This window comes from Mesoplodon densirostris, chromosome 2 (assembly GCF_025265405.1).
Source record: "Mesoplodon densirostris isolate mMesDen1 chromosome 2, mMesDen1 primary haplotype, whole genome shotgun sequence".
In the NCBI taxonomy this organism is placed as follows: domain Eukaryota; kingdom Metazoa; phylum Chordata; class Mammalia; order Artiodactyla; family Ziphiidae; genus Mesoplodon; species Mesoplodon densirostris.
Genome location: NC_082662.1, coordinates 169,458,801 through 169,472,855, shown reverse-complemented (window position 1 = coordinate 169,472,855; position 14,055 = coordinate 169,458,801). Strand labels below are relative to the sequence as shown.

Here is a 14,055-nt window from a genome sequence, read left to right as displayed (position 1 = left end):
AACACAACCTTGTAAATCAACTGTACTCCAATAAAAATTTTTTTTTAATTAAGAAGGCTAAAAAGACAAAAACCAAAAACAATTGTGTTGTTTCCCTAAATTTTAATTTAATATAACCTAATGGTTTAGAGCAGAGGTTGACAAACTATGCTGGCCTACTATGGTATGGCCCACAAACTAAAAATGGAGGACTATTTGGCTAATCCACTGGTCAGCCACCTGCCACAAACAGAGCTATAACTTTAGGTTAATAAGGCTATAGATTTTCTCTCCCCATTCATTTCCTACCAAGTTTGCTACTTTTAGTGGCAACACCACTGGGCATAGGTATTTAGCTCTACAATCAAGTCAGCTCCCTCTGTCAGCAAAGCTGCTGGTTTTCTTTTTTTTTCTTTTTTTTTTTTTTTTGCGGTACGCAGGCCTCTCACTGCTGTGGCCTCTCCCACTGAGGAGCACAGGCTCCGGATGCGCAGGCCCAGCGGCCATGGCCCATGGGCCCAGCCGCTCCGCGGCACGTGGGATCCTCCCGGACCGGGGCACAAGCCCGTGTCCCCTGCATCGGCAGGCAGACTCTCAACCACTGCGCCACCAGGGAAGCCCAAAGCTGCTGGTTTTTACAAGCAGCTCCATGCTAGCAGTTCTACTGTCCCCATTAAGCTGAGGGAAAAGTTGGGAGGGCTGTTTTTAACCAAAGTTCAACAGTATTTCATGAATAAATGCTTCTCAATTTATTTACCTTGGGTTGATTTATTATGCCCTGAAATGGTTGTTTTTGACAATTTTGCCCAGTTTCATGGTGGCTTTTAAGGAGAGATTTGCCAATGCCTTCAGTCTGCCATCATGAAGTCCACTTTTTAAAGCATCTAATTTGTCCTCTTCTTAAGAAACCTAATGACATAACTAATCTAAGAAGCAAATCTTTGCATTTTAATTTAGCTCCTAGTCATGAATAACTATGTTCACCTCAGTTAACTCTTTCAATTTCTTGATTTAGGGAGAGTAAATACTGGAAGCCACAGTAACTGTTTGATAATTGGTAAGGTGGTCTATAAAATTACTTTATAACCATATTTACAAAAAAAAGAAAAAAAAGCAGAAGGACAGAACTTCTTTACAATGTCATACTCACAGAATTCTTTAAACAATCATCATCCACATCAAAATTTGATGTATCTGTTGGGCTACTAACTTCTGGAATGTAAGGTGCTTCACAGTTTCGAATATTATCCCAATCAATACCACTGAAAAATGGGTGTTTCTTAAAGTCTTCTATTCCATTTTGACCAAGTCGATGTTCTCTGCTACAAATGAGCCTTCGAATAAGATCCTTAGCATTTTCAGAGACATCAGCCACTTGAGCTGGAAACTGAAACCTCTCCTAAACAGAGAATAATAGAAACAAAATATAAATCACTATTCAATTTACTAAGTAGGTTGATGTTAGCATTTACTTTCTTAAAAATACATTTTCTTTTAAAAATATCTAATAAATATATATGGTACATTGTCCTGCAGCAGAAACTAACACAAGATTGTAAAGCAATTATACTCCAATAAAAAATTTTTTTAAATAATAAGAATATATGGTACAAAGTACTGATATTAAAAGAGATGCAGGAATAAATTTAAAAGGATAATTTTCCTAAAAGAACTTTTCATTTCATATGTGACTTAAGAGTCATAGACGCACTACAGAAAGAATAAGTTAAATGCTAAAACACCTTAAATGCTGTCAAAATGAATTCATTAAATGTAGTAGAATGTGGCTCAGTATTTCAGTAGTGTATATGATTGATAATGTTCATATAAGTCACATACTAATGACTAATAGTATGGAACATTTTTATAGAATGTAATACATACTTTACACTACAGGAAGTGTGTTACTCCTTTAGCTCATTTAATCCTCAGAGCAACTGTATAAGGTAGATACTCCTATTACTCTAATTTTATAGAAGAGGAAACAAAGAAACAGTTCAAGCAATTTGCTTGAGGTTACACAACGAATAAATGGTAATAAACTGATTTGAACTGAAACTGTCTGATTCCAGAATCTGTGCTCTTAACAACCATGTTATAGTACAGTGATTTCTATCTGAAATGCTTTACATGCTATTTACAACTTTGTAGCTATTTCTTGTCTTTCAACTCTTCATAACTACTTAGCAGATTATCTTTGCAGCCAGGTAGAAGTAGAAAAGCATCGACTCTATAAGACTGATTTATATATATATGTGTGTGTAGCAATTAATCATAATTGTATCGCCAGAACAAATTAAAAAGAACAGACTGTCACTCCCTTTATGGGATATTCCTATTCATATTCTAGGTTTTTGCAATTGCTCACAATCTTCTGAGACTGATAATCAGACTCTTCCTCTTCTTGTACAATCTATTTCACTTGGTACTAAATGGATTAAAGTTTATTCATTCTTTCCTACTCTGCATCTGGACTGTTTCCAATGTTTGGTGATCATAAATAATACTGGGATAGGTATCCTTGTACATATATCCTTGTTCTACGAATATTTTCCTTAGGGTAGATTCCTAGAACTGAAGTTACTCAACCAAATGTTTTAATCATTTTTTTAAGGCTGTCGATGCATACTTATAAACTTCTTGACAGAAAGATTATATCAATTCACATTCCTATCAACAATGTCTAACCATGTCCACCTCACTGGATTATTTACAGTAACAAGTACTATTTTTCTTTTCATCTTCACCAGTTTGACAGGGGGAAGAAAAGGATGCCATTCTTATTTTAATTTCCATTTTATTTATTACTATTAAGATTGAGAATTTTAAATGCATTCTAGTCATGATTATACTTATACCATAGTAGTAATGATATAAATTATCTGCTTATGATCTTTGTTATTCTACTGAAGAGAACATTTAATTTTCTACTTATTAGCACCTCTAATGAAATACAGGAGAAGGTGAAAACTAATAATTTTAGGCATAATTTATGGATCTTGATTACTCATATTTGTCATGTCATTTATTAGCATAGAAATCAGATTGTTTATTGTTTTTGGAAAATCATTTTATTTTTAAATATCACATTTTAGTTTTATTGAATATTATATGTATTGTTTACCACATTAATTTGAAAATTAGTAAAATATACTAACTTTGTGATTCATGATTTTTCCATATGTTTCCACCAGAGATTCTGCATAAAATGGTGTTTCTCCATAAAGCATTTCATACATACAGACCCCCAAAGACCACCAGTCACACTCAGGTCCATATCTGCCTTTTCCATCTTCCATGGCTTGAAGGATTTCAGGAGAGATATAATCTGGAGTTCCAACAGCCACTGAGGACTGTACCTGAAGAAGTTCACATTTTTAGTAATCTACCATAATATATTAGAAACAATAATTTTAAATTACAAATGTTTACATTTACTTAAAAACACAATAGCATTATTTCATAACAACTACAACTTCGTCATTATCTGAATTTAGCCTCCTTGTCCATATAAGTTAAAATTTATATAAGCACCACACCAACAAGTTCTCCATATTTTCTAACACTATAGAATGTTTATTATTGCTGTTACTTAATTGACTACATTTAGGGTAACAATATGATTTGAACACCACAGCCACTAACCACAAATTGAATATATATTTTAGAACATTCTTATTATTGATATTATCCATCCAACACTTACATATGAAAAATGGAACTGTGAAAATTTTACAATTAATTAGGGGGAAAAATAAAAAAGTCTGGCTAATACTATGAGCAGACTGGAGATTATTTTAAAACACCTTAATGAAAACCTAAGGAAATAAATGTTAACAATGTCCTGCAAACTACTTATCTATTTTAAAAAATTTTATAAAAGGTAAAAAAATATATCCTTCAAAAAATAAAGTCCCAACAGAGAAAAAGAGCTGGGCATAAATTATGGCAAGTTGGATGTAAATTAGCTAAAAAAGATCCTGGGCACATGTCTTGTAAGGTATTCCAAAGTAAAAGAAAATTGGTTCTTTATGTTTTAAGAGAACATATCAAGAAATGAACATTCTCAAGATAAAAAAATGGTTAATACTCTGAGTTTTCTAGACTAAATTACCATTCTTAATAATAACTAGAATAGACTTCCTCCTTGGCAATACTGAGATTAAGTAACTTGAAAACTCTTCTACTACAAACTCTTACAAGTACTAGATAAAATATGACAACCATTTTTATAAATACATAAATGAGCCTTTAAATAAAGAGACAGTCTTAGGGGCCCAGTAATCAAGAAATGATTGAGAACCAGGGCGATAAACATTAAAGCAGGAGTGCAGTTGGAGAAATATTGGTTTTCATTTTCTAGGTACTTGGCTTTTAACATATACATAAGGACAAAAGGAAAGACCTTGAACTTATAGGAGGTTTGAAGTGAGAGGCTGCCCCACATAACCTTTACCCTAAAAGGTATATTGTAAGGAAAAGGTGAATTATAAAAATCTGCCACTCAGCAGAGAAAGATTAAGACATTTTGTCTATCTTGACTGTGACTGATATGTGAAAAAAATTTCCTCCTTTAGAAATTCATAACTTTAGGTCACATAGTCCCACCATTTGGAATTCTAATTCACAGGGTTTCTGTGGTTCAGAAGTTCTCAAGCCAAGAAACTGGCAAAAATACTGGCACCAGGTTAGGTGTCCCTAGAAAGCCTGGCATAACAAATTCAAAACTACCGTGGAGGACACATGCTCAAACTTGGCCACATATAATTCTCACACATAAAAGGCCATTGAAGATGAGCTCACAATCCAATAATATAACAAAATGAGGAGACATTCTATTACAAGCAAAAGTCAGAAATCCAAACAATTAGACCTCTAACAATTATCAGTTCCACTTCATGAAATAAGTATGTTTAAAATTAGACATATTAAAAAATCAAAAACATAAGAAAAAGATGAAAAAAATTAAAGAGAGTTCCTAGAAATGGAAAAAAGTAGTCATTGAAATAAAAGATATGAAAAAATAAATGAAATCAGATCCACTACTATACACACTGTAGTTAAACTGCAGAGCACCAAAGGCAAGAGATCTTAAAAACATCAGAGAATAAAGAGAGATTTTTCTACCAAGCAATGACAACCAAGACTGACAGCTGAATTATTAATACTAACACAGCAGTAAGAAGAAAATGGAATTTTATTTTCAAAGTGATGAGACAAAATAACTGTCAGTATTATATTCCCTACCTACCTAAATTATAATACAGCAATGAGGATTAAATAAAGATATTTTCATACAAAGATTGAGTGAACTACCACTTGCAGCCCTTTCAGTTGAACAAAAGTACTAAAGGATACACTTCAGAATCAAGAAATATAACCCAGATGGAAGAATGTGACACTAGAAGCAATTATGAACAAAGATATTAGTAAACTTCAACATACATCTAAATGGTTATTAATTGGATAAAATAATGACAAAGAGAAGGAGAAATAGGACATCAAAGAGTAAGATGAGGAGGAGGAGCAGGAGCAACAGAAAAAGAAGATGGAGGAGGAGGAAGGAACAACTACTTGAAGGTTGAAAAATAAGATGGAACTAAAACACTAGAAAACAACATATTAACTGAGGGAGCAGTTAGGATTACAATGTTCTAAGTTTCTTGGTTTTCTAATTTTTATTTACTTTTTAATTATTATTTTTAATTGTGGTAAAACACCCATAATATAAAATTTACCATTATAACCATTTCTAAGTGTACAGTTCAGTGGCATTAAGTACATTTACATTGTTGTGCAACCATCACCATGATCTCTAAAACTCTTTTCATCTTGCAAAACTGAAAATCTATTAAACAATAATTCCCCTATTCCCTCCTCCTCCCAGGCCCTGGCAACCACCACTATACTTTCCATGAATTTGACTACTCTAGGTACTTCATGTAAGTGAAATCATACAATATGTTATTTTGTGTCTGGCTTATACCACTTGGCATGTTTTTAAGAAGGTCTATCCTTGTTGTAGCATGTATCAGAATTTTAAGGCTGAATAATATTCCAATGTATATATATACCACATTTTTTTTTATCCATTAATCCAACGATGGACACCTGACTTGCTTACATCCCTTGACTTTTGTGAATAATCGTGCAATGAACATGGGTGAACAAATATCTCTTTGAGACCCTGCTTTAAATTCTGTGGAGCATGTACCCAGAAGTGGAACTGCTGGATCATATGGTAATTCTATTTTTAGTTTTTTGAAGAATTGCCATACTGTTTTCCACAGTGGCTACAGCCTTTTACATCTCCATCAACAGTACACAAGGATTCCAATTTTCCCACATCTTTGCCAAAACATTTTTTTTTTACAGTAGCCATCCTAATAGGTGTGAGGTAGTATCTCATTATGGTTTAGATGTGCATTTCCCTAATGACTAGTGATGCTGAGCATCCTGTCTTGTGCTTGCTGGCCATTCATATATCTTCTTAAAAGAAATGTCATGTCAAGTCCTTAGCTTATTTTGAATTGGGTTGTTAGTTTGTTACTGAGTTGTAGGGGTTCTTTATATATTCTGGATAGCAACCTCTTATCAGACATAGATTTACAACTATTTTCTCCCATTCCATAGGCTACCTTCTCACTAAGATAACTGTGTCCTTTGATGCACAGAAATTTTTAATGATGATGTAGTCCAATTTGTCCATTTTTTCTTTTGTTGCCTATTGCTTGGTGTCACATCCAAGAAATCATTGGAAAATAAAAGTCGTAAAACTTCTCCCCCTGCCCACTATGTTTTCTTCCAAGAGTTTTATAGTTTTAGCTCTTAGATTTAGGTTTTTGATCTATTTTGAGTTAATTTTTGTATATGGTATAAGACAAATTAAGTCTTTTTCTTTAATTAGGAATATGGTGGAGAAACTGATTGACTAGACTTTACATAAAGGATAAATGCTAAAATTTTTAAGATAAACATTAAAATATTTGAAATAGAATGTATAACTTCTGAAGGAGTAAAGAAAAAAAGAAATAAAAATAAATTTGACCCAGCCAGTAGAAGGCAGGGAAGAAGTGGGGTGTGGGGGGAGAAGCACGCATGCAAACAAACAAGCAAAACCTATAGCAAATAGTACAAGACAATATACTAGAAATAAATACAAACATATTAATAATGAAATTCATAAATGGATTAAATTCACCTATCAAAAGATAGAGTCATCACACTAGATGACAAATAAAACCAAAATGAACAAATTTTTTAAAAATCAGCAATAATCTGCTTAATGCACCTAAACATAAAGACAAAGAAAGGTTAAAAATAAAAGGATGGAAAAGATATACCAGGCATATGTTAAACAAAAGAAGGTTAAGGTAGCTGTATTAATATCAGTCAAATTAGATTCTAAGGCCAAGATGACTATTATGATTTTTAAAGATTTCTTAACATAATTAGAAAATACCCTGATAGAGCAATTCTGAATAATATGTAACTAACAACATAGCTACACAAGAGTTGTGAAAACAATAAGTTCAAGAGAAAATTAATAAATTCAACATCATAATAAGGACTTTTAAATAATAAATAATAGATCAGAAAGAAATAAAACTGGCAAAACTATTAAAATTTTGAATAACAAAGTTAATAACTTTAATCTTATGGACATACATAGAAACCTGCACCCAAAAGTTAGGAAAAAATGTATTATTTTCAAACAAACATGTAACAGTTATAACAATTGGCCTGCTACAAAATTAAAAGCAATCTTGACAAATGCTAAAAAACTGATAACAAATAGATCCACTCTCTAGTAAAAGAAAACTTTCTATAAATAGCCAAATAAGTAAACATAACACTATGAATACTAAAAGGCACACATCTAAGTAATTAATGGTCCACAGAAGAGTTCTAACTAAAGCTGGAAAATATTTAGTAAAATACTCTATGTCAAAACTTATGAAGAAAAGTAAAGCACAAATAAACAACATTAGGAATGAAAAAGGGGCAAAACTACATATGTAACAGAGATTTTAAAACTAGAAAGAGTGCAATCTGAACAACTTTATACCAATAAAATTGAAAACTCAGAGAAAATAGGTAATTTTCATAGAAAAAAATATAACTTACCAAAACTGACTCAGGAAGAAATAGAAAATCAAAGAGACCTATAACCATTAAAAAATTTGAATCAATAGTATAAAATCTACCTGGAAAACAAACAAAATAAAACAGAAGAAAACAAAACCTCACCAAAGCAAAGGTGATTTAAAAGTGAGTTCTACCAATTATATAAGAAACAGAGGGCCTCCCTGGTGGTGCAGTGGTTGAGAGTCCGCCTGCCGATGCAGGGGACACGGGTTCGTGCCCCGGTCTGGGAAGATCCCACATGCTGCGGAGCGGCTAGGCCCGTGAGCCATGGCCGCTGAGCCTGCACATCCGGAGCCTGTGCTCCGCAATGGGAAGGCCACAACAGTGAGAGGCCCGCATACCACACAAAAAAATAAAAGAAACAGATAACCCCAGTATTATATAACTGTTCTAGACCCAAAATGGGTAAGGGCAGGGGATATGGCTCCCCTGTTTATTTTATAAGGCTAAAATAACCTAAATACAGAACAAGACATATAAGAAAAATTTGAGAAGGAAAATTATACTGCAATCTCAGATATGATCAATGTCAGGTATGAATCTCAGGTAACAATTCAATATAGAATTTTAGCATGGTCAATCTAGCAGTTTGTTCAACTATATCAATACAACTTGATGATAAAGTTATGTTTATATCCAAAGAATGGATGATTTTAACATTGGAAAATCTATGTCATTCATCGTATTAACAGACTGAAGGGAAAACACCCTGGTATTATCTCAGTGGATGCAGAAAAATCACTTGATTACACAGTATTAAAAACCATAACAAACTCTTGGTAATCAGAAATAGAAATTTCCTTAATCTGATGAAGAATATATACCAAAAGCTTACAGCAAACATCATACTTAATTTGAAACTACAGAAAAAACACCAATAAAGTCAGGAACAAGTCAAAGAAGCTCCCAATTACTACACTTATCTAATATTGTGTTTAAGGTCACTGACTGCATGATGAGAAAAAAATATAGCAAAATAACAGTGTAAGGACTGGAAAGGACAAAACACAAGGCTGTGTCATTATTTGCAGATTATAAGATTGTCTATATAGAAATATATACATATACACATAGAATCTACAAATTATTTTGACTAATAGAAAAATTTAGTGAGCTTGCTAGTTTCAAGATGAATATGCAAAAATCAACTGTGGTTCTAAAGAAGAGCAACAAGCTATTAAGATGCAAATTTTTTAAAGTTATCCATTTATAATAGCCAAAAAAAAAAAAAATCCATGAAGTGCCTAGGAACAAATCTAACAAATAAAGGTAATGGATTTACCTTTACCCGAACATTATTATAAAACGTCATTAACAGACATAAGAGAAAACCTAAAACAGTGGAGATACCATATTCACAGATGGGAAGACTTCATGTTATAGACAAAAATTTTCCAAAAATTAATCTCTAAATTCAGTGCAGGTCTACAAGCTTGTATATGTGAAATCGTGTTTGTATATGTCTGTCTGTATGTATATAAACTAGTAATATAATCCTAACAATCATATGGAAAAACAAGTGGCCAAGAAGAGCCAAAACAATTTTAGAGACAGAAAAGGAATGACAGCAGGACACCCTCTCACAGAAACTGACTTCTTACAAAGGTATAGTGATTAAGATGGTATAATCTTAACTCAGACGTGAGACCTAAAAAGCAAGTTGAAACTTAATTTGGAAAGTCACCAACTTTGAGAAAGGTTAAAATTGAAGCAACTGCCCAGATAATAAATAATGATCCACAAAGAGTTATATAATCACAACATTTCAGAACACCGGAAATAAACAGAACATCCTAAAAGCTTCCAAATAAGGGGCGAAGGTTATAACAGAAGTACTGAGAATTAGGATGGCATCAGATGTCACAACAGTAAATTAGAAGACAATGCTATGTCTTCTAAATTCTAAGTGAAAAATAAGTTCAAATCCATCATACCATGTCCAGTCTAGATAAATTATCAATCAAGTATGAGAGAAGAAATGAAGGCATTTTTCAGACATGTAAGATTATGAAATATTTATTTCCACTGGAACCTTTCTTAGGCAGCTACCACCAAAGGAGATGAAAGACAGACATGGATCCAGGAAACAGAGGATCCAATACTAGAGAGCGACATAAATTCCATGATGATAAGGAAAGGTATGTCTAGGATGACAGTTCTCATCAGAGGACTGGAGATAGCAGATAGGCCTATCTCCAGTAGGCCTATAGGACAGTCTAGACTAGAATGAGAGTATGCACGCCTCCAGACAAAGGAGCCACTAAGTTATTTACTGTGTCTAAGAGAGAAAGGAATTGTTCAATTTCTTAATGTGTGGTAGAGAGTCTGGGGATAAACTAGTGAGAATTATACAGAAAAACTAAGCAAAGTAAAGGGGTCACTTACTTCCGGGAGAACAAAGAGCTGTCCAAGAAAAGAAAGGTAATTAAAATAAATAATATGGCACAGCTATGAATTATATTTATATAATTATTAAAAAACTGAACAGGATTTAATGAAACATTATGTGATAATTACAACACTGGGAAGATAAAGAGGAAGGGTAAGGGTTGGTTGAGACAGGTATAAAAGACCTGTATCCTCATCTTCCATGGTAGGAAATTAATAGATAATATCTAAAACTAAATAACAAGAAGCAGTAGCATGAATACAATAATAAAAATACATAAGTAGAAGAAACAACGGAAGAAAGAGCTAAAAGATTTTTATGTGTCTGCCTGCAGAAACAGACAGTTGGAGGTGGGAAAGAACCAGGACAAAGGAATGCTGTTTATTCTCATGTCTTCCTAAAATATGTATACATCACATAAAAAATAAAGTAGAAAGGAAAAGAAAAAAGAAGGTTTCTTCACTCTAATTTTCTAAATGGAGGACCAACATGCTATTATGTCCAGGAAAATTATTTGAGATCATTAATAAAAAATGAATGACTAGGAAGACACACTAGAATTTTAGGAATAAATCTGATCAGGGGCAACTCATATAGACAGAAACAGTACTCAATGCATTCTGGAATGCACAGGGACCTGGAGGACTGAACACCAGACTCCATAGGAGGAGCCCCAGCTTTAAGGGGCTTATAACATGCAGGACTGAGGAAACACTACCTCTTTCCCCTGGAATTCTTTCTCAGTGTAGCTCTCTCTTTTCTGGAATTGTGGACCACAACTTTCTGATACTACAGCCTACCTGACTTTAATCTGTGTTTTCCCAACTTAGACCACCATGCTATTTCTCTCCCTCTCATGTCATACCTGGCACTATCCACTTCCCACTATATACTTCAAACACATGCAGTTATCTTAGAGCAGAATAATTACACACACCGGTCTTACATTGTTTGTGTGACTACTGTCATATCTATTACTTCTACCTATGTCACAAGCCCCACATTACAATATTATTTTCCCTTTTAATAGTCAGATACCTTTTATGTAAATTTAAAAAGAAAGATTAATATAATCTTTTTCCTTTATCCTGTAAATCTTATTTATCATATCTGATATTCTTTATCATATAGCTAAGTATCCAAATGGTGTCATTTCCTTTGGTGTGAAGGACATTCTTTAGCATCTAGGCCTCTTTCATTTACCTGAACCTGTCTTTAATTCACCTTCATTTTTGAAGAATATTTTTGTTTGATATAGAATTCTTGATTTACAGACTTTTTTTTTTTCTTTCAGCACTTTAAAGATATCATTCCATGATTTCTGATGAGAGTTCAGTGGTTATTTTTACCCTTTTTACAAAAAAAGTATGTAAAGTGTTTTTTCTTTTGGCTGCTTTCAATTTTTCTTTAAGTTTCAGCAGTTTAACTGTGATGTAGCCAGGTGTGGTTCCTTTTATTACCTTGAGATATGCTAGGATTTTTTTTTTTTTTTTGCGGTACGCGGGCCTCTCACTGTTGTGGCCTCTCCCATTGCGGGGCACAGGCTCAGGACGCGCAGGCTCAGAGGCCATGGCTCACGGGCCCAGCCGCTCCGCGGCATGTGGGATCTTCCTGGACCGGGGCACGAACCCGTGTCCCCTGCATTGGCAGGCGGACTCTCAACCACTGCGCCACCAGGGAAGCCCTATGCTAGGATTTTATATCTGTGTTTTTCATCACATTTGGTAAGTTTGAGCCATTAATTCTTACAAATGTTTTCTGTTACTATCACACTTTTACTAGGATTCTAACTGTATGGATATCTGAGCCTATACTGATTTTGTTTCAATTTTTTCTTCTCTGTTCTTCAGACTGTTAAATCTCTATTAATCTGTATTCAAGTTCACTGGCTCTTTCTTCTCTCATTTCTAATCTATTGTTAACCTCCTCCTGTGAATTTTTTATTTCTATTACTATAATTTTCAAGTTCTAAAAGATCCGTTTGATTTATTTTTCTGCAGAGATTCCTCATCTGTGTAATCTTTAAGACTATTATCTTCCTTTGATTCTTTCAACATATATATGATAGTTTCATTAAGTCTCTGTCTGGCAACCCCAACGTCTGTGCTAGCCAGGTTTTTACTGACTACTTTTATTTTTCAATTCTGTATCACAATCACTTACCCTACCCTCTATTTTTGTTTCAACTAGTGATTTTTTTTTTTTTTTTTTTTTTTTTTTTGTGGTACGCGGGCCTCTCGTCGCTGTGGCCTCTCCCGTTGCGGAGCCTGCGGCCATGGCTCACGGGTCCAGCCGCTCCGCGGCACGTGGGATCCTCCCAGGCCGGGGCACGAACCCGTGTCCCCTGCACCGGCAGGCAGACTCCCAACCACTGCGCCACCAGGGAAGCCCCTCATCTAGTGATTTTTGACTGAATGCTGGCCACTGTCAATAAAACATTGTGGACAGTATGAATTTTATTATCTTCCTCTGAAGAATATTAAATTCTCCTTTAAGCAGATAAAACAATACTAATTGATCTCCTTGAACATGGGTTGGCTTACAGTTATACCTTTTAAAGGCAATTTATAGAAAACCTAAGATTCATCTCAACCCCGTTATTTGGAGGACCACTTTCAAACTCCGTTGATCTTATCAGGACTTGGTTTTAGGCTGTTAGATAGGCTTAGAGTAAGTCTTACATGTTACAAACATCTTAACTAGCCAATATTCCAATGTCCCCTAGCACTGTGTCTCCTCCAACGCTGCTTGATTTGCAGTAATCTGCTCGATTTTCAAATGGATAGCATCTACTCTTTGGTAATTCTCATATGTTCTTATACGGCTGTCCCTCCATATCTGCTGGTTCCACATTTGCAGATTCAACCAATCATGGATCAAAAATATTTTTAAAAAAATTTTCCAGAAAGTTCCAAAAGGCAAAACTTGAATCTGTCACACGCTGGCAACTATTTACATAGCATTTACATTGTATTTACAACTATTTATATATCATTTACATTGTATTAGGTATTGTAAGTAATCTAGAGATGATATAAAGTATACAGGAGGATGTGCATAGGTTATATGAAAATACTACATCATTTTATATAAGGGACTTACTTGAGCATCTGCAGATTTTACTATGCATGGCAGGGGGGTAGTCCTGGAACCAATCCCCCACAGATACCAAGGGACAACTGTACAACATATGTACGGACCAACCGTCATGAGATAGCCCCATATGGATATTTTAGGCCCTCTCTATGCACAACTCCCTCTTTTCCAATGGTAAGCCCTGCAGATTCCAGCTGCCTCAGCTAACCCAACTCTGATCTCCTCCTCCTCAGCTCTGTAAGACGGTTAAACTCTGCTTTAACTCTAGCTTTCTGCATCAGAGTCAGCAAACTGTCCCAATCCTGGGAAATGGTGAGGCATACCTCATGAATTAACTTCTCTCAGAGATAAGGGTCTTGTGTTGCCTGTTGTCCACTGCCTAAAAAGTTGTTTCAAATCCAGTTTTACAGTTATTTATAGTGAAAGAACAATTTGGTATCAAT

General features: G+C 34.4%; 1 protein-coding gene across 14 annotated transcripts in view; it reads right to left on the bottom strand.

Annotated features, from left to right (window-relative positions):
* Positions 1-14,055, bottom strand: part of CDC42BPA (CDC42 binding protein kinase alpha) — a 317,120-nt gene that overhangs the window by 148,791 nt on the left and 154,274 nt on the right. For all 14 annotated transcript variants that reach the window (XM_060091342.1, XM_060091328.1, XM_060091334.1 and 11 more), the window contains exons 7-8: positions 3,138-3,338; positions 1,130-1,378 (exon numbers count right to left, since the gene is read on the bottom strand). In XM_060091342.1, coding sequence (XP_059947325.1) covers positions 1,130-1,378; positions 3,138-3,338 — 450 coding nt within the window. The remainder of the gene's footprint in view (positions 1-1,129; positions 1,379-3,137; positions 3,339-14,055) is intronic.